General features: G+C 38.5%; 1 protein-coding gene across 2 annotated transcripts in view; it reads right to left on the bottom strand.

The window, feature by feature from the left end:
- The window catches only part of NCKAP1 (NCK associated protein 1), a 93,263-nt gene extending 70,505 nt beyond the window's left edge, over positions 1-22,758 (bottom strand). The window contains exons 1-2 of one of the 2 annotated variants that reach the window (XM_075530084.1): positions 22,452-22,758; positions 10,579-10,689 (exon numbers count right to left, since the gene is read on the bottom strand). In XM_075530084.1, coding sequence (XP_075386199.1) covers positions 10,579-10,689; positions 22,452-22,559 — 219 coding nt within the window. In that variant the 5' untranslated portion in view covers positions 22,560-22,758. The remainder of the gene's footprint in view (positions 1-10,578; positions 10,690-22,451) is intronic. The other variant, XM_075530083.1, reaches the window with a different exon arrangement.
- Between the last annotated feature and the right edge of the window lie 3,884 nt (positions 22,759-26,642).

Here is a 26,642-nt window from a genome sequence, read left to right as displayed (position 1 = left end):
CCAGACACAAAGGTATAGCCGGGCACCATCAGCTTTCTTCGCCACATTTGCTTATGCACCCATTTGTCCTCAGCGATCGTTATCATGGAGGTGTGCACCCAATCATGATTTTTTTGTTCTTTGATGCCTGATAACTGATCCCTTTGGCACATCGTGATCCCACAGGCTGGTGTGCTTCTTCCATGTGGGCTTTGTTGCTTCTGAGCTAGATAGCCGCTTGTTTACACTCAAGCTTTTAAGACCCCAGACGCTATTATCTTTTGATAGCCGGGCACCATCAGCTTTCTTCACCATATTTACTTATTCACTCACTTTGTCTTCAGCGGTTGTGTCAAGAAGGTGAGCATCATAGAATGCCAATTTAATAGAAGAAAGTATTCTTGCATTGAGGGAGTACTTGAGTACTCCCAATGTCCTTCAGCTACCTTAATACAAAACCTATAAATATAGGCACATAGATCTATTGCCCCATCCTCCTATATAAATATATTTGCATATGTACATGTCTTTATCTGGACCTCTATAAATGCCCTTTGCCTCCCAGCTCTTTCCTCAATTTCCCTGGACTGTCCTCCTGTCCCACTATCATACTCAGTTCCCACTTGGGTTTCAGCAATACCTCTTCGTTACATTATGCTTGATCATGTCCTACCACACCCACCTCACCACCAATTTGGATCACTTGGTGTTCGCTTGTCCCTGGGTTTGTTAACACCACTTCCTTTCCCCCCACCTCCCTCTCTCCCATGTCCACCTGGCCCGGAACTCTCGGTCCCGTTTGTTCTCCTCCAGATTGTTCATCCAGCCTATCTTATTTACACAAACCAGTGGAGATAATAATATGCACAAAAACAAGACAGAGCAAAAGCGAGCAACAATATACAACAAAACAACATCAACATACCACTGACAAAGAACAAAACAAAGCACAACAAGGAAAAAAGCTTGTAGTTAGTTCAAAGATCGTTTATTGGCCTGTAGGAGTGTTTTCCAGTCCAGTCTGTTGGGGCACCATGCCCTGGCCCCAAAGTCCACTTTTAGCATTCCCTGGGGACCTTGCTGCTCCATTCCCTTGCTGTTCCGCTGCACTCCCCCAGTGCTTTGCCTCTGGGTGGCGGAATCGGGTCTGGCGCAATTCCCACACTGTCTCCGATGCTGTCCCCCGCAGGACCATGGGACAGTGAGGGGCATCATGTCTCATAGTGGGGCTGGTCATGTGGTTCTCTCTGTGGACTGGCTGCTGTAATTGGGGTCTTCGTCCCCAGGGCCTGGTGGGCCAGGATGTGCTCCGCTCTCTCCTACTCCCCCTTCATCTGCTCCCATGTGCTCCGATCAGATATGTCTTTCTCCGGGAGCTGCAGCTTCAATGCCATCCTTTGAAATAAATTCTTCTGGGGGAAGGGGCAGGCATCCATTCATGCACCTCTCCTATCTCATTTGGTACGTGTCACATTGCTCTTTCCAGTTGTGTTCTTCAAACTCACCGTGCCTACTGCCACCTTGCAAAGGCATGGGATGCTCTTATGTCAACTCTCGCTTCATTTCTCTTTAAAGAGACCATGAATGATCACCCTTATCTAAAATGATCTCCTCATTCTCATTCCTCTCTAATGCACTCTCCTGCATTCTATTTCTTCTGATCAGTTTCTCCAAATGATCTGTAACCATTTTAGTTGTTGCTTTATGTTCTAACTTGAAATTAAATTCTATGCGGGTAAGGAGTATGTCTTATTCTTTGTTGTATCTCCAATAACAACATTATTGGAATATAGTAGGGGCATAATAATCAATAATTGATCATCAAATTTATCAACATATAAGTCTTAAAAGACCCCAATTTTTTAAAGGAGTCCTCAATTTAAAATTTATATTTTAATTATGATTATGAGTGAATATAGTACCAGAGGGCAATTCAGGTCTCAAATGAATTAATTTATCTTAATACAAAGAGCAAATAATTTAACCCCCTTGGATAAAAACTCAGAGTTGGGCAAAATAGCTCCAAAAGCATAAAAGAAAAAAATGAGAAACTAAAAAGAATGACAGATACATACACAACATAAGAAAATCTCCAAAGATTATGTCAAAATCCATATTAACATAGATAAACCACTTTTAAAAGGATCATATTATGATCTAAAATCCTTTGTAGAATTCCTATTTTTGCACATGCAAAATTATTCTATTAGCAATCAATATTTTGAAGATGTCTGAACAGAGTAGTAAATATGTTTTAGGAAAAGTTTTATCTTAACAATAACCTAGTTGGTTTTTAAGTTATATTTAATCTTTATAACTTTTTGAGATAGGAAAACAGAATAGGTCAGATATCAAGTCAGGTCTTTCAGAATGCCAAGTCAAAATACCTCTTCAATACATCTGGGTATTCCAGTTGTTTACAATAGCATAAGAACAGCATGGATCAGGCAAAGCTAAACCTTTGCCTTCTTTTCAGAAGTGATTTGTATTTAATTGTAGTCTCTTTAGTTTCAGACTTCCTCTAACTCAGAAGTTCTCAACCTGTGGGTCACGACCTTTGGGAGTGGAATGACCCTTTCACCCGGTCACCCGATTTCTAACAGTAGCAAAATTAGTTATGAAGTAGCAACAAAAATAACTATGGTTGGGGGATCAACACAATATGAGGCACTGTATTAAAGGGTCGAGACATTAGGAAGGTTGAGAATCACTGCTCTAACTCAACTCCTTCATTTTAAATATCAAGAAGTATTTTTCTGAGCCATCTACTAAAGTCGACATGGAAGAAGCACACCAGCCTGTGTGATCCAATGATTGTAAATTTTAAAAGTCCAGATCTGAAGGAGGAAATGGTATTTGAGCTTAAATTGTGCACACCTGGTTTGCGGCAATGGATGACAGTGGAAGCCCAACATCCATTTGCAGGGTCCACATACAGATTAAGGAAGCCTCCAGGGAATCCCCTCAGACTACAGTCAAGGGATATGGATAGCCTAATTAGTCAGACAGAATTAAAAAAAAGAAAAGTATTTTTTGAGGTATATTATTATCAGTTTATATTAATTCTGAAAAGCAGAGAAATTTCCTATTTTAAAAATATGAAGGTAAAACAAACTAATAATTTAAAGGCTATTCACATGCTTTCTTTCAGTAACAGTTAACTGCCACTTGAGCAAACGTTGGAGTCTTAGAATCAAGGCTGGTCTTGTGGCTTGCTCTGACCAATAGAATGTAGCAGCAATGACATGGTGTCACTTCTAAGGTTGGGATTAATTCAAGAATCCTTGTAGCTTCTGCTTTTGCCCTCTTGAAACAATATTCTAAGACTATCTTGCCATGAAGCTTGATATAATATACCAGCTGGCGAGAGAGGCTCAGAATTCCTGTTGTCCTGGAGAAGGGGCCCATCTTTCAGCCAACCTACCAGGGTGAATGTAGCTGTGATGTAGTGTCCAGGTTTGATCAGCATATTAATTGTCACAGAATCATAAAAAAAAATTTGTTGCTTTTTTAAGGCAGTAAATTTTATGACTGCTTATATATAATGAATAACTGAAATAAAAATTAGTATAAACCTCAGTAATAAAAATTAAAATAATCTTTAGTTTACCATCTGAGCACATTAATTTGTCACGGCTAAAAACTTTTGAAATTTAAGATTTCTAGTTACAAGGAGTGCCCTATTATAGTGAGTTGTTCAGGTGTAGCAGGTTTGTATAAAATAGATCAAACTGTATTAATGACAATATGCCCACTTAATGGTATCACTTCCTGTTGGTTATGGAACTTTAAATGAATTTACTTCCTTTACATTAAATTTTAATGTCTTTAAAAATATCTCTCTAACATGTGATTATCATGAAATCATAAACTGAGTACAACAAGCATAACTAGGCTTTTCTTATTGACTAGATGCCATCACCAGAATTAGTAATTATACTAGAAAGATCTTATAGATCTTATAGAAAGATCTGTGAATAGTAAAAAGTCCTTACTCTGCCTGCAATAATTTTTTTAACAGAGCCAATTAGTTTTCCATTCAGCAATATATATACACATTTGTCTCATGAATAGGTAGTACTCCCAATCAAAGTAACAGCACTCTGCCCATTTCCTTGCTGGCTTCTCGATTCGTCCTTCCTTCCTGCCCTCTGAACTTTGATTGTGCTGAGGAATATGCCTCTCTGGCATTATGTATCACTCACTTTATTGGCCTGTTTGCTGTTTGGCTGGAAATTGACTCACAGGGGTAGACTCAGTTCCAGGGTTATCTAAGGGCCACCAATTTCTACCAAACCAGTATGCTTGTTTTTCCTTTTTAAATACATGAGTTTTGTTCTATACTTTTTCTTCTTCTCTGTCCCAGAACACATTCCCTTTAAGGTTCTGTCTCACATTCTTCTCTGTCTCACATTCCCTTTAAGGTTAAGGCCCTCTCACCAACTGGTAGTGACATGAATGTGATTAGGGTTCTGGGGAACATACAGTAACATAATAAAAACTACAATAATAAAATCAGGGCTTCTAATAATGGAGGCCATAGTGAGAAAAATTAGGGGAAGTTAAGTGAGCTAAGAGGGGTACACAGAAACTATTTTTAGCACGTAAGTATACACTGACAAAAGGGGTAGTTTTTGTTAAATTCCTCAACTGGCAAGCTTATAAAAAGGGATAAAGTTTATTCTTAAAGCTGTTTTGGCTTCTCTCTCAAATCCAGAATAGGAATTGGTGCAAAAAGTAGCTAAGTAAATACATTAAATTAATGAATGATAACGATAAGTACTCTATATAATAAATACATAGAGTACTTAATTTTAAAGGGTTAGGGAAAGCTCTCTGATTTTTATCTAAGTGTAGATCTAAAATAAGAAGTTCGATAAGTGACATAGTTTCGGAAGGAGAGATTGTTCCAGACAGTAAAAACAATATAAACAAAGACCCAGAAGCAAAAAGAAGCATGTCTATTCATGCCTTGAATGAGTGCACAACCTCCCACCACTCACACACATACCACCACCATAAAATAAATAGATGTATTCTTATCATTCTTTCACTTTTTTGCCATACTAGTCAATAAGTAGCAGAGCAGACAATCCTGTATGCCCTTTGACCAAAAATTACTGTATCTTATTTAAAACATTTCTAACCAAGGCAAGAACTAGGAAGAAAAATAAAAGATACTGGTTTTGCAACATCTGTTGTTTATTCTATTGCTTTTTTAAAACTATTTTTTATTCTTAAACTTGGAAAACTTATGATCTGACAAAAGGTAGTCATCAGTCTACCATTAAGAAATAATGTTACAGGCACTCTAAAAGTACATGCTAAAAGTAGCTAAAGGAACCTTCAAAGAAATAGCTAAGGAAACCAAAGTTAAAGGTCAGCAGGTAATGGGGTATTATTGGTAATGTTGGATGCCTGGCAACTGAAAGACAGTTAAAAAGACTTTGCTAAAAGAAAGAAGTAACTTCAAGAACCTTGTAGAAAATGGGAAAATGAATTGTAGACACCTGGTATTCCTTAGGGGCTGTGCCATAAAATCTCAGAACAATGCTCACAAGTAGTCTCATTTCCAGGGAAGCAGAAAGCATCCTTAAGCAAAAGAGGTCATGACTGTATTTCAGCATGACTCTAGAATAACTCAGTGTAAAAGATTCACAAATGGTTTTGAAAGCACAGACAATAACATAAGTGTAGGAAGAAAATGTTTTTGAACAGATATGTTTGGGATAAGAAATCCCCTTGAGAATGTAACACAATGAAAAAATACACTCATACATGAACTCTGTTCACAATTTCATGGGGTTTGCTGGATAAATTTTACTGTAAAGGCACTTAACTAAAAGTCATGACATAGCTATGACACAAATTACACCGTGACTTAATCTTAACCAACTGATAGAATTTAAGAAAAAAATGTCATTTCACTTTCATGCCAACGTCCAGTGATTTTAACACTATACAATGTTCCATGGAATAAAGTTATGTAAGCTGCCCACTCAGATCTTTGACCAATTTTTAATTTTTTGTCAGCATATAATTCAAAGTCTAAATATAATTTTAAACTGTGCTCCATAGTTTCCAAAGGATGAGGAAATAAATACTATCTATAATATAAATAGCATAGGCAATATAAATACTTCCTATATATTTGTTTTAAAATAAATTATTTTGTTAATAACCTCAATGCTGGTCCATGACCCTTAAATCATTCTTTCCCCTAAATCATTTTATGGCAATCTATTCACTATTAATTTCTTTATTCTTAGAGAATTTAAGAACTAATTGATCACATGTAAAATGAGAATGGGTATTATTTTTCCATTAATTTAGAAAGGAAATATTCCATTTAAAAATTTGGAAAAAAATTAAAATTTGAGTAGGAAAAATAGAAAGAGGTTTTATACACACACCTCATCATTTTACTAAGGATAGGATTTTAATGAACTTTGCTTAAAATGCTCCTTAGACATTTCTGGGCAAATATTTGCTTCCTGTTAATAAAATAAGGAATGTCATCTCTAATTAAGTCTTAAGGAATGAAGCAGATTTCCCTTTAGGTGCTCTTACCACACTTTGAGGAGCAAATTATACATCCATGTAAGCATATTACATCGTCAGAATGATAGACAGTATTATTATATATATATGTATGTATATATATATATATAAATTGGACAATCTCTCAGCTCAAAAAAGTTTTACTTAACTTGAAATTAAATGAGAAAATCTATTAAAATACATAGCACGGTACATATTGGACACTCAATGTGTAGTCACTGTAATTACAAAATTGTTATGATTTTATATTAATTTTGAATTTTATCTAATCAGCTTGCTTTGAAGCATATCAGGCATTTAGTTTAACATCATGGCCTAGAACAAAAACAAAAGCAAAAAAAGCATTCCTAAGCCCCAGAATTTCCATGCCTCTAGATTTAGGGTACAAAACTATACAGCCGGTCACTAAGGGACCTGTGCAAACAGTACAGCTGCTTCAGCAGCGTCCAGCATTATGCGTGTCCCACCCACATGCCCCTGTCAGCCCTCCTTTGTGAGTAAGGCTCCATGTGCTCAAGGTCTCCAATGGGATTAAGCAGGAAGGTGCTGAGGGCAGTTACTAAAGAAACTATCAAGAATCTGTTTACTTAGTTTTGTTTTATTCTGGTTTTTTCAAAGGGGGCTTCTTTATTGCAAAATAAGATTAGTCATTTTATAAAGATCTATTTTAGACTCTTTTAAAAAAATGTTTTGCTGAATTTTTCACCAGAAACAATTTCTCTTCCTAGTATCAGTGCTCTTTTTAAGTAGGAGGAAAAGCAGTCCTTTCAAGACATGAATTAAAATGGAAATCAGTTCTAATCAGTAAGTCTCCTTGACATACAGTAAGCACACTCTGTACAATGTATTTATTCAGTGATCCAAAGACTAGATGCCACTGCCGTTCGTACTTCTATGGCATTAAGATGATCATTAAGAGTTGTATGAGCCCCTAATAAAACAATTAAAAAAAAGACACACGACCTTCTCATATCCTTTCACCAAGATTTCATCAAGCCCAAATCAAAAGTAATATTTCAAAAACAACCAGTACAAAATACTTTGGGGGCGAGAGAGAGAGCCAGCGATAGAATAGCATTATACAGAATAGTTGTAAGCCACATGAATATAATAAAATTGAGCTTTTAGAAATAACCCATCATCAAACAGTATAAAATAAATTTTATAACACTGAATTATCATATTACCCAGACAATTCTCCTGCTACGGATATAGCCATGAGAAATTTGAAATATATCCACACAACAGTCAGTGCACATGTTAAAAGCAGCTTTATTCAAAACCAAAATCACAGAGGCCATTCAAGCCCATCAAGAGATGAATTGATAAATAAAATACAATACATATCCATAAAAGTCGCCATGGTGGCCTAGTGGGTTACATGTTCAGCTTTTAAATGCAAGGTCGCCATGTCAAATCCATGTGCTGCTCCACCTGAGAAGGATGAGGCTGTCTGCTCCTATGAAGATGAACAGCCTCAGAGACCCACAGGGGCAGGCAGGCATTGGATCCTAGGAGAACAGACTCAACAGCCATGTGTTTTTATCCAGAAAAAGAAAAAGAAATCACTAATCCAGTTTTTATCAAGTATTTTTCCAACTCATAGCAACTTGATGTAATTCAGAGTAGAACTGTGCTCATCGGGTTTTCAATGGCTGTGATCTTTCAGAAATATATCACCAAACCTATCTGTAGTGGCATCTCAGGGGAATTCAGACCACCAAGCTTTTGATTAGTAGCCAAGGTCTTTTCTGCCACCCAGGAACTTCAAGATACCCTAATAGGATATCTTTAGGCAATAAAAAGAAATGAAGTAGTGATACAACTTGAATGAAGCTTCAAAACATTAATACTAAGTGAAAGATTAGCTGCAAAACTCCACCTACATGATCACATTCATATGAACTCTCCAGTTAGCAGAACGGTGGAGACAGACTAGTGTGACCTAGGACTCGGTTTGGGAGAGAAAGGAGTGACTGCTAATGGATATGGGTTTCTTTACGTGGGAACAAAAAATACTCTGGTGTTGATTATGTATTGGTTGTAAAACAGTGACTGTACAAAAAGTACTTTATTCTTTAAATGAGAGAATTATAGGGTATATGCATTATATCACAATAAATTCAATAAAGCTGCTATTTTAAAAAGTCATTTTTGAGCTGTTAAAATGGAAAAAAGTAACACTTTTTAAAAATGCCTTGATGCATTTTATTTAAAAAGTTTTACTGGTACATGATATATATATCACACAATTTAATAGTTCAATTTTATCAAGAAGAGTTGTACAATCATCACTACAATCAATTTGAGAACATTTGCTTATTTTTTGCACTCACTGTTAATAGCTCCCCACTTCCCCCAAACTTCCCCTGCCATACCCCAGGAAAACCATCAAGCCCAATGCTCTCACTACAGCTTGACCTATCATGAAGTAACACTCTTTAACCGGGTAACAGCATGCTTTCTATTAGCTAACCAAATCTTGCTAATTTTCTCAAAAGAAAAGACACTACACAATTATGATGGGTTTCACATACACACAAACCAACGTAAAGGATTCCGTAAAGAGCTCTTATCATAGAGATTTCATGAGCTTTCAGAGAGGTGCACATGAAATTAAATAAGACATTTTTATTTTTAAAAAATCCCTCTCATTTAAAGTGCAATCTAGATATGACTGAATTAATAAATGCAAGAGGTCACCACACAAACAGTACTGCTCCTCAGTGTGAGCTTTTGAATCTCACATCTAGAGTCAACAATAGGGACACAATCTTCTATGGAACAAAGACCCATCCTAATCCATAGGCTCTAAAAAATGTCTTCACTACACTTATTTCTCATTAACTCTAACTGCTATTTTCTCCCTACACTAAAATGTTTTTATGTAAGAGTGGTATTGATGGCTAAAACACAAACCGTTAGTAAACACACATGATTTGTGGAAATGAAAAGGGAGCAATCTATTTTTTAAAAGAAGCTTCTTGAATATAGGGAAATCAGATATGAGAGGGCTCAGCTCCGAGCCTTATTCTTAAGACTAACATTGTAAATAAAGCAAAAGAAACAGCAAGGATTGTGATATGGTTATATCAAACAAAAAAGAAGTAAGTCAAAGTAAAAATAAAAGACATGCAGAAAGATTCCAAGTCAATAAGATTTATATAAAATTGCTTTAGTAAATGAAAACTAACTTTTCATCTTCTCAAATTAGTTACTTACTTAAGTTATTATTCAGACTACCACAGAATATATATAACAAGATTCTTAAAATAACTATACCTTAATATAATAATTAAAAATATCCCACATGAGAAAACAATATGGGGATAATAAAGATCTTAACAATATCTCGTTTCATTAATTTATGGAAAATTTTTCTACTAAAATACAAAGAAACAAATGTTAAAACTAACAATGCTGGTTACTAAAGACAGTAAAAGAATCACGAAGACATTACTATACCTTTAAAGTTTGACTGTAAAAATAACTGAGACATACATAAACATAAAATACACTAGTACACACTTCTCGATATACTTATCTTCTTTCATATGTGTGTGTATATGTATATATCTCCTAAACCTCTCTATATACTCTACGCTTGTCCTTACTCTCTGTTGCAACTTGGAAGATAACAGCGTAGTATAAGAAATTATCTTTACAATATTCTTTGTCTGATAGTTAGTACTGCTATTCATTTCCCTGGACTATGGTCACAGGGGATTTACTGGACGGATTATAGTGTATCCATCCATATGATTATTTATATTGTAGTTCTATATTAAAATTCTCATGCTTAAAAAAATAGAGAAATTTTCAACTTGTTTTCTATAATAAAATGGCAATATATTAAAGTCATTTTCTCCAGTAACAGATATAAGAATTTTGCCTCTAAAAGCTATAAATCGATGTACTTAAATTGTATGACAAAAGATAAATAAATAGATAAATCAGAACTACTATAAGTTTTATAGCAACAATTCTTTCCCTATGGATGGGTGAAATGAATACAAAAATTTCATTTAGATTACTTACATTGTTGTTACGGGTTTCTACAGCAGGGAATTTCCTGACTATGAATTTCACAGCAGATTCCAGGTTTTTATCAATAAGATATGATGGTTTTGCCTTGGGGTCTCCACATGCCTACAAAATAAAGTAATAAAAAAGTGAAATAAACCCTTCTAAAACCAAATCATAATAGCAAATCTGTAATCAGAAACTAGAGAGATTTATTGGTTTTGGTGAGCAGGTGATAAATGAATAGGCAGAGTGCAGGGATTGTCACAGCTGAGATGTGCAATGGGAGACAGTACAGAGATGTTCTTCTACTGAAAAAAATGCATGGGAAGTTTCAAAGCAGTTAGCGCAGAACAGCAGTGAGGGAAAAAGCTCAAACCTAAAAAAAAAAAAAAAAAAGGAAATAAAGGAAAAGAAAAAACGTCTTGGTTTGAGGTAGGATTGTATTCATCTGAAGCTAATAAAATATTACAAAATTAGGTATTCAGAAGCGTACTGGACATGTTTCTAAGTGTTGTAAAATAAAAACTTTATTTAAATGTTTTTTCTCCAAAATGTTTTCCTTCTTCACTTTAAATATTTTATTTTAATACAAAAGCCCTAACTCAAAAGAACTAGAAGCTGCCTAAACCATCTATGTAATGCTAGTGTATTGCCTGTGCCTCTGAACATTTAAGTTCAACACTGTCTTCCTTCACACCTGTCACACTTCAATTAATCTACATCTGTTCTTTATCTCATGCACACGAACAAATAGAGATGTTTACATTTTGACCACATCAGCAGTATAGCATTCTCTGTAGTAAACTATAAAATACTACACAAATGTAAGGTATATTATTACAAAGGGTTTTTTTTCTGAACTATTAGCAATACAAAATACAATCTTAAATATTGTTCACTCTTTCAGAATGTGATTAACTGCTTGCTTGTAAGATGCTATTTTCTGGGGAATTATTAAAATTATAACATTCCTATTTAATTTTTACTCCGTTTTAAAAAGGACGTGTCCTTTGAAAAGTTCTGTCTGTCTTCCTATGTGAGGAACTGCAGGACTGTAATTTAATGTTTCCTCCCTCACTTTCACGGCTGTGCTGTGGGTTGCAGAGAAAGAAGTCATGAAACATGAAACTGATCTGGAAGCGGGCAAGCGGGCAGAGGGAAGGTGAAAAGCTTTGCAAACCTTCCAAACTTGTCCTTGCTGGGGAAGCATTGTAATAAAGAGAGAGAGAGTTACGGGTCAACAATGATCGCCAGACGACATGCGCTGTAGTAGAGAGCTTATGCACTGCAGACCATGAATAACCAAGCAGACTAGACTCTATGCTGCTACAGCTTTAAAGGTATTCTAAGTAGCAAATCTTAGTACACAATAGATCTATAGAATTTACACTATTCACTTATCTTTAAATACTACTGTGTAAGTGTACAACCATGTCAGTTTCTTGGTGCTCTTTCTAAACCAACTTATACAATGCTACAAAAAAAATAAAGACTACATGCAACTATTAAAACAGGAGCAAAACCATCATTGAAATTTTACATACCTTAAAAAGATACTGTAGCCAAGAATAAAAATAGTGTTATTGGGTGACTTATACTTGAGCTCAAATTGAGTCTCTTACATATATCAACTAACTTCCTTCCAAAGCCAAGTACAGAAATAAATGCAAACATTTCTATATTTTCCAAATAGAAACAGGAATTCATTAAGAATTCTCTCATTTCTCAAGCATGACTAAGATAATTTGTTAAGAAATTAAGAACATAATCTTTAAGTTACCACCAGACTTTGTAAACTATCATAAATATCAAAATACAACTGACTTTTGCTGAGTTGATTATCATTCTTAAATGCCATTCTAATAAATTCTATACCCAGTCTATCTACCTCCAGAACAGTATTATAGGATGAAATAACTAAAAATAAGTAGAAACCACTTAAGAATTTTCCCAAATAGAAGTAGCTATAGATTAGTATTTCCTTACATAAATGTCATAATGAATATTACATAAGTTTGATAAACATGTCTGAGGTGGTGCAGAATTCTAAAATGATTACAAACTAGGTTTTGTTTTTTAATAAAATATATTATCTTTGATATTTCTAACTATTTAAAAATTCAGCTATCTATTCAAAGCATGCAAGGGAATATCAAATAATGAAAATGGGACAACCATATCCATTTCCTAAGATGACAAAAATCACTGTGTAAACAATCAAGTAACAAATGAAACCATATAAAAATATGCTGCCCTTCCTTCTTGAACTGAAAATAACAGGATTGGAACTTTACAAAAAGAGTGAAAGATAAATGAAAAGTTCTTTGATGTTACCAGAAATGGGGGCGGGACAGGAGAGTTGTTTTAGAGAGTATACACTTGTTACTCTTGCTGATGGGAAGAGAAATCCCAAATAAAAGTCAGCACAACTTGACTAAGGTAAATAAAGACACTAAGAAGTACCTGATAATATAAGACCATTTTGATAAGTGCTATAGTATACAATTTTGTAACATTAAAAATAACCAAAAATATGTGTGGTTCCATAGGTAGATGTGGATGTATACCTGTGCGTAGGAAAGTATATGCAGTAAATATATATTTCTTATACTTACCATGAAGCTAAAAAAAATCAAATACAGAGAAATTAGGTGACTTGTTCTAAGTTTTATACCCACTAACTGGGAGGACCCAAATACAAAATCCTATTTGATTTCAAAGCACTAAAAAGATCTACCTAAAAAATACACTTCTGAAAAAAGCAATGTATGAAAACATGCTTCATTCTTCCAATGACTCGGTTGCTCATAAACCATTAATAACTACTATCGAGGTATAAAAATCTGGTCAATTTTATTTTTATATCATATTTAAGCTCATCATTTGCCAAAATACTGAAGCAAAAGTCTGCTTTAAAAAATACAATAAGTTAATTTGGAAAAAAAACATGAGTAAGATTCTCAGGATCAAAATGAGAATGCTACTTGCAAGTACAGGGAATAAACTAGTTCCCTCTGAGTTACGTTAGGAAAGAGGATGAAAATACAAAATGTGACCAACTTTTGACAGAAGACTAAGGGTGACTCAAAAAAAAAATCAAGAAACAGGTTTTGCAAATTCAATGCAAAAAAGGCCCAACAATTTCCACCTGAATCTTCAACAAACTAAAAAAACCTCAGAGGATAAGCACCACCTGAGATTATGAACTGCAAAAGCAATTACTGCTCTTTCACTTTCTGATTACAAAAAACAAAATCTTTAATACAGTGTGACAAATTTCAATAACTATTGAAAAGCCTATCAAGAGCAAACACAAGCCTCAGACTGGAAAAGGGCTTTGTGATCGCCTTCTGAAAGTCAGCCAGAGAAAACCTTAGAAGCTCAGCAGAACACTGTTCAACTCTGTACTCTGGACATGGCATTGGGAGTCAGAGAGAGGCCCGCGGTGACATGAACTGGCACAATTGTCATAATGACAGGGGTGAGCGTGCTGAAGATGGTGGCGATGAGGCACGACCGAGCAAGGTTTCGGTCAGTAATCTAAGGCTTCCATGAGCTGGAGCCAACTCAATGGCTGTTATCAACATGACCATCGGCTTCATAAATTAGCACTTTCCCTGGAGTTTTGTTAGGTCACAGAAAAAAAGAAGAAAGCCATTGCCAACCATTTTAATTAAGAAGCTTGGTTTTGGAAATGTTTTAAATAAAGAATTATGTTAATATCAGCCTAGCTGCTGTGGAATCGATTCTGACTCATGGCAATCTCGGGCGTGTCAGAATAGAAGTGCACTCCAAAGAGCTTTTAATGGCTGATGTGTTAGATATAGAAAGGCCTTTCTTCCAAGGCACCTCTGAGTGGACTTGAGCGACCAATTTTCCGGTTATCAGCTGAGCATGTCAACTGCTTATACCAGCTAGAGACAATGTTATTAATGTTGTTGGTAACTGCCCTACAGTTGGTACCCAAATGGTGCTATCCCATCCAGGCACAACAGGACCAAGCCTCCGGACTCCATAGGGTCTTCACTGACTGAGTTTGTCAGAAGCAGATCAGTGGGTCTAACTTCTTACTCTGCCTTAATCTGGAATTAATCCTCCACTGAAATTGGTGTTGGCTGGGTTTGAGGTGCATTGCATGGACAAGCTAAATGGAAGGCAAGCATGCTACCACTGAACTACCATTGCCCTCAAATTATGTATATTCTGTAGGCACAAGTTCTCCATAAATATGGGAAAATCTTTATCACTGTAAGGATTAGAATCAGTAAAACCAATCAGTCTGGTTTATTAAACAAAAAAATATATTTGGAATACAACAGGGGTTAAGAGTTAGTAGAGAGCTCTACAATCTTCCAGAAACTGCATTGTAATAAAAGGAATAAAATTAGTCACTATGAGCAATGGGGGGGGGGGGGACAAGAACGTAAACACTATTGATTTTAGTGATCCTCAAAACCAGAACCACTTTAGGTATTTTTCCTGATTCAGCAGACTTGGATTGGGATCCAGAAGAGCCTTTTTATAAACCTTTTTTTGATGATTCCATTGTATGTCCCTAAATAAGAGCCACTGACCTCAGCTTACAAATACATTACAGTCCCCAAAGGTTAAATAATTTGTCCAAAGTAAAAAATTAACATCAGAGCTTTATTAAGAATCTACCTTTCGTGGGGAGGGAGGGAGAAGATTGTTTGCAGCCGGAGAGCTCAGCTCCCGGGAAGGTTAAAAAAAAACCAAAACAATCTACCTTTCCCAACCCATCAATATACTTTAGGAAAAGTTTACATACAGACCGTCTGCCAGCAAGAAGGGTATATTAAGGCATATCTTTATACATTATTTTGTTATCTTTATTTTACTGATCCAAAATTTTGGAATCTGAAAGGGCTCCTTACGGGCTCCATAAGTTATGAGTTGGGCTGTAATAGAAAAGGATCAGCAGTTTGAAACCACCAGCTGATCTGAAGGAGGAGGATGGGTTTCCGACTCCTGTGAACAGCTGGAAATTCACAGAGGTAGTTCTCCCCTGTCCCATAGGGTCGCTCGGAGTGAAAATTCACTCGATGCTAGTGAGCTTGCCTGGCTGAAGCAACTATTCCCATATTGAACCCATGCACAAATATAACTATCTCTTCCCATGTTTATCACAATCTTTAAGCTACTTCTTAGATCTCCCACAATCTCACTTATATATCCCAGTAATGGAAACTGCCTATTAATTTATCAGTTTCCCAATGCCTGGGAAGACATTCAATACACGATGAGTAAATGAATGAATGAAAGAAACCTTCTAGACATCTGAGCCTGGAGTAATGGTGGCACCGGGAGAATAAGCACTCTCCTATCCAAAATTCAGTCAGTGTTTCAACCAGCCTGGAAACCCCCTGGGACAGTGCTGCTACCCCACAGTGTCACGAGGGTGGGGATGAACGCAAAGTCAATGAGTTTTATGCTACATATGTATATATATATATATATATGAATATTTGGAATAAATAATATATATAGTTGGGAATACACATCTATTTGGAACTAACTAAAAAGGATAAGTCAAATGATCCAAAGTTTTTTTAAACAGTTTAAAAAGCAAGAGTGAGAAGTGGATTTAAATTAACTGTACATTTGCTAATAAATGCAGTTTTTTAAATGGTAGATTTTTGAAAACTGGAGGGTAGAGTGTAAAAAGAGTACTACTATTTTTCTGTCTCATACAGAGAAACAAATTTATTGATCATGCTTTTTTTTAATGCTTTCTTAATTGCATTTCTTAAACTTTTCAGTGGGGGCAAGTAGGTGGTAAGGATGTTCCAAGTAAAAATGTTACTTTTAGAGTAAAAATAAAAATGGAAAAGTATATTTGAAATTTCAAAATTAAACGAATTATCTTTCGGTGAGTATGACTACATGTGTCCTAAAAAGTAAGATAAATGCTATTTCAATGTTTCTTTTAGTGCACATTAACCTTTCTGCTTATATATACACTCTTCATATAATTTAACCAAGTCTCTACCTTCTTTTCTTTACATTACTTGTAGAGAATTAATTCTTTTATTTTGATCATTTGACATATCAGAATCAAAATTTTCTAAATAATCACAAAAGGAAAACTAACTTAATATGAATATAAAATAAAATATTTCTCCAAGAAAACATTAAAGACTTGAGTACATTAAGTTTTAAAATTCCTATTTTAAACTACAATTTTACTACATTAGAGTCAAATAAAAGTTTCCATTAATAATCACTGCAGTACACAGATAACATCTTCTGATCATTTCCTACAAATCTACACACATTTTATGCAAATGAAATATTTCTAAAATATACCTATTTATTTAGGGTTATAATGTGTTAAAAATCTGATTATATTTTTCTACAGGCAAGGTTCAGGAGAAACCTCTCCCAAAAAAGTTCACTGATAACTAGTATATCTACATGCAAAAATACTTAAGAGGCAGACTTAAGGGTCAAGAAAAAATGCCAAAATTTTCAATCTTCTGTGCCTTTGTACAAATTAAGCTTCTCCAAAATCCAGCTTTTTTATCTGTAAAACAAGTGCTTACATATCAGAATTGCTCGAAGGATAAATAAATGATACGAAGCACTAAATAAAATGCTCAGGAAGTGGCAGTTACATTAATCTATTATGAATCATTATTAGCACAATTATTACTATTGGCTAACTGGTCACAAGGTTTGGAGGAATGAAATCACGTAATTCTAGTAACATCAAAGGTACACTCCTCTGAAGCTTGGCTCAAAATTACTGTTAAGAGTTTTACTTAAGACTAACTTTGCTGACATGTTATCAAACAAGAATATGAATTTGATTTCTAATCATTCTAAATGAGTAAGTACAAAGACTTTTGACACTGAAAAACTTTACCTAGGTCTCCTTATTGGTAAAATATTGAATTTATTGGGCTATTTCATTTTTGATAGACATATACAGCATAACTTACACCAATCCAATAGTTTCTGCAAGTATAATTCAATGACACCTCAATTTCTGCCTTGTCAATATTCTTTTTCTAATTAATCCACCTCTAACTTCTGTGTTGCTATTTCAATCTGATCACACACAGTTCTTTAAAAGAACACAATGCTCACCCAGGGACAGTTCAGCCTAAGGGCGAAAGATTCCCTCTGGACAGCACTGTCCAGGGCCATTCATTCTCAGTAGCTCAAAAAGTCTGTGTTCAGTGAGAATTTGACTCCCTCTCCCATATTTTACTCCCTTTTGTTCAGAATTCTTCTATAGAATCTTCCTTTAATTTCTTTGAAATGTAAGTATACAAGGAACAGATTAAAGACTCTCTTAAGTGTCCTGCTCCATGAGGTTCTCAGATTTTTGTTTTGTAATTAATCTAATTTAATCATAAAATAAAGTGTTCATGTACATATGTAAGCATTTATATGGAAAAGGGTAGAAGCGTATTCAGCTTCTTATTTATTGACATGGAGATGGGCAGGCAGATGATTTTCACTTTAGAAGTTACACATTTCTGTAATGTTTGTGTTAACAAAAATATGGATTTCTTTTGTTAACACTGAAAAGCGTTATTATGTAAACTAACAATTCCTCAGAGAAAAAAATGTAAGATGTATGTATTATCACTGCCCCTGAAAAATAATTCCTTTTTCTTAAGGATTTTTCAGTGGTCTTTATCCCATCAGCCTGCCAGCCAGCATAAAACAAATGATGAAGCTTCCATTTTTAAAAGCAGCTTCCTTGAAAAATAAAGCTACAGACATAACAGGATTTGGTTTTTTAAACAGTATGCATATTATTTAAATTTAGCTTTTTCAAGGGATGTTTTCTTCTGAACATATTTAAGAAGTACATAATGAAAACAAACAAAAGTACATAATGGCGTATGTTCCAAAATCCCACTTGAAGAAAAACCAATACTGTAGTCATAATGCCTATTAACATATAATTTGCCACAATTCAATCTTCGGAATATACTTTCACTTTGGACTGACTTTGAAATAAAACCACTGGTCTATATGGAGGGAAACATAGTACTAAAAGGTAAGGGTGTTTCCCTTCCCTTTGCCCTGCACAAAAATCTCCACCCCTGCCACTCACACCAAATGAGCAAATCCTGCTAAATATTCCATTTTACACTGCCATTGGTGCTCATTTTTCCCCCTCAAGAAATAAATTTATCCAAAATCAGGGGAAAGAACTATGGAGAGAAAAGAAATAAGTTCCGCTATGTTTTTAAAGTGAAGTGCTTCAAATCTTAAAATTTATAGTTGAAGCGATAATTTAACAAAAGGTAAAGGGTGCCAGTACTGAGACCCTCGTTACTAGTTCCGGAGCTCATGCTGGTGAGGGCACAGCAGACAGGCCGAAAGGGAAGGGTAAGTGGCAACAACAACTAGCTCAATTAACTCTGTATAAAGTTTTGAGATTGGGCAAACTAAAGTTTGTCCCCAAATTTGTTCAGACTCCTAAAGAATTCAATATTAAGAGTTTTTTTTTTATTAAGACAGTTTTTAAAACTATCACATATTTTATCCACCATCTTTAAACTTCACAAACAACCTGCAAAATACACTGAACCAGTATGGCATATACTCGTGTATAAACTGAGTTTTTCAGCACATTTTTAGTGCCGTTTCTGTGGTAAAAATAAATTAGGTGCCTCGCCCGATATTCAGGTCGGCTTACACTAGAGTATATACGGTATTTAATGCCCCATTTTATAGAAAATTAACTGCGCTATTAGTTTCAAAAGAGGTCATAATTTCTACACAACTTCACAATGAACTTGAAAAATCACCATCAGATCCAGAATAGACTTCAGTGCTCCTTTTAAGATTTCCTCCATTGTATAAATGAGGAAAAGTGAACTTCAGGGACTTCAAATCCTCTGACATCTCAAGGACAAATGAATGAGGCTTGAACCGCTGGTCTCCTAACTCCTGGCCCACTGCTCTTCATTTCACCAAGATACCAACTGCTACGCCAGCAAAAGACATCTAAAAGCAGTCTGATGAAACGTGGAAATCACCACATAAGGGAGTACATTATTAAATAAGGAGAAGGCATAAATTAACATAAATTTTGAGGAATTAAGGAACAAATAAATTTAAATGTAAAATGTATTTGTCACCTTCACATGTTTTCCCTGTCTCCCTTATGTCTGTTCTTACATCCCCTAGTAGGTAAGTTCCTTAAAGTTCCCATAATTTATGTATATAAAAATCTCACTTTTTTACTGCTGACTTTCCCTGTTTTTCCCAGTAACCTTGTTTCATGTCCTTAATAAACTTTAAAGCATATAATTATTGACTATATTAACTGGTAAAATGGTTAACTGGAAGGTTGGACATTGTCACCCACCAGCTATCCCAAGGGAAAGATGCAGCAGTGGACTTCTGAAAGAAGTCGCGGAACCCCTGTGGGGTGGTTGGACTCTGTCCTCCGCATAGGGGTGCTGAGTCTGCACCAGCTCCACAGCACCAGGGGTGACTCTGGCTTTTAGAGGACATCAGGAAAGTGATGTTAGCACTGTCACTGTCGACACTCACTAGGATAGTTCCAAAGTAGACTTCCAATTGGAATCGAGATACAAATCTGGCACATAAACTAATGCACACATGCATTAATAAAACTATGATAATAGACTGGCTGACATCTATTATAAGGTGGCAGCTTTTGGAAACTATAAATCTTGAGATTTAAAAGATTATGTGGTTTATACTGTCACAGGAATGCAGACAGCATGAAACTTATAAACACATGGTGAACAGATCATACTGTTTTTGGCAAGATTTTTGAACAAATGTTTCAATTCCTAGGCAGCTGGGAAGGCAGGCTAGTCTTACAGACAACAAAGACCCAAAATCTATTTAATGCATCTATACACAGTTATACAAGTAGAGCAAACCAAGCATTATTATTATTACAATGAGGTCAGGTTATATACATGCTGTATTCATTAAAACGGCCTCGTGTACCAAACCAACTAAGGCTCTAGAAAACCAAACCAAACCCACTGCCTTCAAAATAAAGCCCTAAATTCATGTCACGCAAGATAGATCAAAAAGTGTTAAGTGCTGAAACATAGTACTTCAAAAACTCAAGATACTGACACATAAATGTAATCACTATCACATTCAATTTACTTTAAATTCTGCTAGTTCAACAGCCTACAGTTTCTCAAAACAGGAAGTAAGAAATATAGGATTTTTGTGGAAATACAATGAACTGTTCAAGTCTCTGGAACTTTAATATTCTCAAGCTGACTACGGTAAAACGTGAAGTTTACTTGCATTCATAAGGTAAAAAGTTTTTTAAAAGCGTTTTACCCAAATCACTTTTGATGTTACTTTCACTTCCTCTTCTGGAAACCATCATAACCCATTTCCTTCAACCGCAAGACCACAAGTCTAGTAACTTTCAGTAATTGTCTGAATTTGCTTTGTTCGGTGTAGGAATCAATTTCCATGTTTACTGAGGAGCACACTCTCACAAAATACTCAGGTCAATGCAACCTACTACGGAGAATAGTACCTAAATTTTTCCTAACCTACATAAATGTATAACCCAAGCATCATACTATACGGAGAAGGCTTTTCCGTTAATGAAGCTGACCTCCTGGCAAGTAAAATGTAACCCAGTGCAGATATGTTCCAGTTACACTTTAGATTGGGCTGGATATAGTCCATCAATCTTGCATCCATGGGAGCAACTGGAAGAGAACTATCCTTATGCAAAATTTATTATTATAGCAGTCACTACCCTTTTACAAGTACGGGTACCGTGTCTGCGTCAAAGTTTACACTTGAACCCCATGGTACTGATTTTTAACTCCTAATTCTCAAACCAGTAGTCATATTCCTAGGAGTAAATAAAAGGGAACATCCGTGACACATTACAAACCCCACAAAAAGAATCATTAAGATGATGGGTGCACACAAAATTCCTCTTTCATTTTCCCACGAGGACATTCGTTCAAATTTACCACGCTTTTCTTAAAAGGCTTTTTGTCGATTGCTCCTAAAATAAATGAATGCACTACGTGTTGACTTTTTTTTTTTTTTTTCATAACTAGGACTCAGCCACCCGAAAATGCTTTAACTCAGCTGGAGTCGCGTAAAGACCTCCACCGGGTCCACCGGCTGGCTGCTCCGAGTCTGGGGACATGCTCTCAACCTGCAGGCTCCGGCGTCGTGACAGTTCCCCTGGGACAGACACGGGGTTCTCGGCGCGGCAGAGCGGCCTGGGAAACTTCCCGCGCGGGGGCGGGCCGAGGGCACGGCGCGAAGGCGGTTATTCCTGTTCCCGTGACTCACGGAGCAGAAGTGTTTCGGGGGGAAACGGGTTCCACCCTCACTCCCCCCTTCACGACACGAAATCAGGCCCACGCGCCGGCTCGCTCGCTCGCTCGCTCGCTCACAGCGGGGTTCGATCCAGCGAACCGGACCGGAGTGGCCGAGTGGGGGGGAGGGGGATGCAGGCTCCGTGCCGTAGCCATGCCCTTCCCACATTCCCACACACCAAAGACCGGGCGGCGGGGGATCCGTCTCCGCCAGATCCCGGCAGGGCTCCCCCAGTCTGGGAACCCCCACGTTTCCCGAGCCCCCCACCCCCACCCCAGCCCGGGGGCGCGGACGCGAGGGAGCGGGCGGCGGCGCCCCCGCCCTGGGCCGGCGCTGGATGCAGCCGCCGGGAGCCGGGAAATGGCTTCCCGGCGTCTCCGGGAGGGAGCGGGACGCCGCCGCATTAGGCCGCGGCGCCTCCCCGCGCCCCGGGCCGGGCCTGCCGCGGCGAGGCTGCGACTGCTGCGCGCGGCGCCGCCCGCGCCCCGCGGGCCTCCCTCCCGGGCCCGCCGCCCCCGCCCGCCGCGGCCTCGGCGGCCCGTGCGCACCTTCTTGATGTTGTAGAGACGCGTGAGCATGCCGACGCCGCGGTCGTTGAGGATGGTGAGCTTCTCCGCCAGCTTCTGCTGACTGGGCTGCAGCACGGAGCGCGACATGGTGGTGCCGGTGGGGCCGCCGCCGGCCCGCGGCCTCCGCAGTCCCCTCGCTCGGGCCTCCGCCCCGCCCGCCCGCCCGCGACCTCCGCCTCAGGGCAGCGCGTCCATGGCGCCCGCGTCCCAATCCTGCGCCCGTGGCAGAGCGAGCCGCGGCGGACGCCTCGGGACCCCTTCCCCCGCAGCCGCCTGCCTTTCCGCCCGCCGCCCTTCCGTCCCCACCCCGGGCGCGCGCTCCCAGCCCCCACCGAGCCGCCTTCCCCGGCCCCTCCACTAGGTGTGGCGGCGGCAGCGGCGTCTCCGGCGGCTGAGAACGAGGCCGCTTCCCGCAGCCCCGGACGGGCGCTCGGTCACCTGATCTGCCGCGCCGGCGCCCTCGCGCGGCCGGACGGGGAACTGCGCCCGGAGAGCCCTACCCGGTCGCAGCGCCCCGCCGCCCGGGGCCGGCTCTCCACCTGGCCGCGAACTCTGCGCGCACTGCTTCCTACCGGCGAGCCCTAAGAGGAAACCGACGGGGACACCTTTCTCCCAGCGAGTCCCCTAGTCCAACCCCCGCCCCCGCCCTTTAAGTTCCTTAAGTGACAGCAAAAGTTGCCTTTCTGCGACACCTCCCCTAAAGGCACCAGCAGGAGCATTGGGGGGAAGGGGGTGTTTTGGGGGCGAATTTCTCCTGAGAGTGGGCTGGTAGCGCCAAGCGCCCTTCCTCCCACTGCTTGACAGACGCGCTCTGCAGAACACAGCAGCTGCTGGGCTCCACCAGGCAACATTGCTTCTCCCGACCGACTCATCCCTGAGAACGCGCCCCGCCCCGCGCCCAGCCAATCGTTATGCACTCTTCAGAAGTGAGACAAGTCAAGTTCCCGGAGACAGTCAGAATCTGGAATTTGTCCATCTATCCAGAAGACAGACTAACAGGCCTGCCACGTAGGTGGCACAGAATAAATGTATGTTCAATGAATTAAGGAATGTTCCGGTTTTGTTTCTTTTTCTGGCCTCCACTCTCTGTCTTCCTCTTTTTTTTCATCGTTTTTTTTCCCCTCCTTATTCCACGGATACTCCCTCTGGTCAAATACTCTTGTATGTTAGGTATGGTTCCAAAACTGAACACATTGAGGACTGACGTCATGGACTGGAAGGAGGAGTCCAGCCAGGAAGAGAGTAGCACTTTGTTATTTTGGGCCCTAGCATATCTTAGACTTTTATTGAGTTTGTAAGTCAATTACAAAATATTCTGTATTTTGTAAAAGAGTACATAAGCTAACGTTGTTGTTTTTAGGTACAGATCAGATAGTTACAACCCATAGCAACCCAAACTCTGGCCCTGCCCTGTCCCCACAATCATTACCGTCCTTGGGTCCGCGAGGACAGGCACTGTAACATCCATGTCCTCTAGGGTCTTCCGCGTTGCGCCAGACAGGACATCTTTCTCCTGGTACTTCTGAGGACATGAGACGAAATCTTACCTCCCTCACTTCCAAGAAGCATTTCACCACTTTTTCCATGTCAGACTCGGTGCTTCTAGCAGTCCATGATCTTTACCAATACTACAATTCTAATGCATCAGTTCCTCGTTGGTCTTCCTTCTTAGATGCCCATCTTTCTCGTGTGTAAACAGTGATTGAAAATACCATGGATTAGGTCAGGGACACCCTAAGCCTTAAAGTGCTTTGCAACACATCATTTTATTTCTTAATTGCTCCTTTCGTGGGTGCTGACTGGATCCAAATAAAGTGAACTCTGTGACAATATTATGGCTTTCATTTGATCTTGAAGTTGCTTGCTGGATTTTGTTTTAAGAGGTTTTTGCTTTGTTTTATGTTGCAGTGTCATACATATTGAAAGCTGTGGTGTTTGATCTCCGTCGGTGAGAGCCACAAGTCCTCTTCACTCCCGGCGAGCAAGGTTTGGAGCTACACAGTGCCCTAATGTTCTGTTAGAGCAAATGTCTCTTGGTCTGTGTACAGGTTCCTCATGAGCACAATTGAGGTTCTGGAATTCCCAGTCTTTGCAGTGTTATTTGTAATTTTTTATTATCCACATAGTCGAATACAATTGCATAGTCAATAAAATACAGCTAATCATCTTGGTATTCTCTGCTTTCAATCAAAATCCCTCTGGCATCGGCAATGATACCCTGTGTTTCAAGTCCTCTGCTGGATTAGGCAGATCCCTGTCCATGTACTGGCGTCGCCATTTTTAACTAATCTTTGGTGAAGTTTTTCTTGTGAACTATATTACTGGTATTGTTATCCTTGATAAGTTCTTATTGGGTTGGTTGAAACGTTTTATGGAAAGGAAATTGTGATTTAAAACATTTGAAGTACGGGGCTGACAGAGAATATCAAAATGGACATTGCGCTGCCAAAAGAACAATTAAATAGGCCTTAGAAGAAGCACTGTCAAAATGCTCCTAAGAGACAAGGATGGCGAGACGTTTTCTCACTTTGGGCTGGTTATCAAGACAAACCAGTCCCTGAAGAAGCACATCATACTCGGTAAAATGGAGTGGCAGGGCAGGTGCTCGACAAGATGGATTGACACTGTGGCTGCAGTACTGGGCTTAATCCTGAGAACAAGTGCTGCATTTAAGAGTTGCAATTTTTTACCCAAAGAGTCATTTTCTCTCTTAAATACAAACTTTGTTTCTTCTTTTACATACAAACTCATTGTAGAGGCCTCATAGTGAGCTGTCACAAGTCATTAACAAGCTGGGGTTTAAATTACATAGTTTTTCTTAAGCTGATGGTTAAAGTTTTAATTTAGAGGTGACGATGGTCTGTAGCCTCGGCTGATGAGAGCAGGTCTGGGAAGGGGGTGCTGCAGTGAAGGGTTTGGTGCTGCTAGGTAAAACCAAAAGATGCTGAATGTAGGGAAAAGATTGTGTTCTTTAAGAGCACTACAAACAAATTTAATTAGAGATCAAATTTTCTAGGTCTTTAAAACTATTACACAATAGGACCATGAAAAGGTTACTATATTCAAGGCACAGCGATTGGTTTCTATTCACCTGGAGCAGCAGGGGAAGACAGATCCAGGAACAAGAGGAAGCAGTTGATGTGTGGCTGTTTGTCCCCATGAACAACTCCCTCTTCTGCCTTGAAAGCCAAAGATATGAACGGTGCCCAATAATCGTCGCTGAACATTTCCACGGAAGATTCTATAGAAGATCGAAAGGAGAAAAGAACAGATCAAAAGTAGAACCGAATGTCAAATTCTCGTGTCATCCGGAGAGACTGCAATCACGGAGGCGGCTGGACCCCTGGAATGACTGCCCTCTAAGCATCTGTAAACTTTTGTGCTGTGATAATCTCTAAAAAGCAAAGTTGTCCCTGAAGGTCTTCCACAAACCAAACAGAAGCTTAGCTGCGCTCGGTAAAGACTGTCTGTCTGAAGTGCTCAGCTGTCCTGAGAGTCCGTATGTGGGGTCGAATGGACAGCGGCATCTCAAAAAGATTAGAGGAGAGCTGTGGGGGCTCCAAAAAAGAGGGTGAGAAGGGTCACAATTCAAAATGTCCTCGAGGCCACTGAACTGTACAAGGGAAAGGGGCTGAACGGGTGTATATTTTGCTATGTACATTCTCAATGATCAATACAAATATAAAATTATACTGTATTAGAATTTGAACACAGCTCTTGCCTCTTTGAAGAAAACTCTTACCTCTTTTGTGTTTCTACGGGAACCCAAACACTTCACAAGTGTGTATAACTCTGAGAAGAGCCAACACAGAGAAAATCCATTTCTACGGTCACTAACTTTAGACATACTGGCCTAGACGGTCACTGAATATGTTTGCGTAAATGAGGTTAGGTCCGGATGGAAGTATTCACAATGTTTGCGTTGCTCTACATTTTACATTAAAAAGCATTTTGTTACCGAGTCCTAAGTCCTGTCATGTTTGCTTATATGTGTAGTTGAAAGTACCCTGGCAGTCCTAAAGTAGTAATCATATATTTTGCCATGCTTGTGTGATTTTATGGCAACTGTAATTAGTACATGTCGCTTTTTATTTCCTTTTGGGTTTTCTCTCTTTGAAAATACGTCATCCCATGTGCATCAGCCTAGTAAAGTTATTATGAAAAATTGCT

Source organism: Tenrec ecaudatus, chromosome 13 (genome assembly GCF_050624435.1).
Source record: "Tenrec ecaudatus isolate mTenEca1 chromosome 13, mTenEca1.hap1, whole genome shotgun sequence".
Taxonomy (NCBI): domain Eukaryota; kingdom Metazoa; phylum Chordata; class Mammalia; order Afrosoricida; family Tenrecidae; genus Tenrec; species Tenrec ecaudatus.
This window is presented reverse-complemented; position numbering and strand designations above follow the sequence as displayed.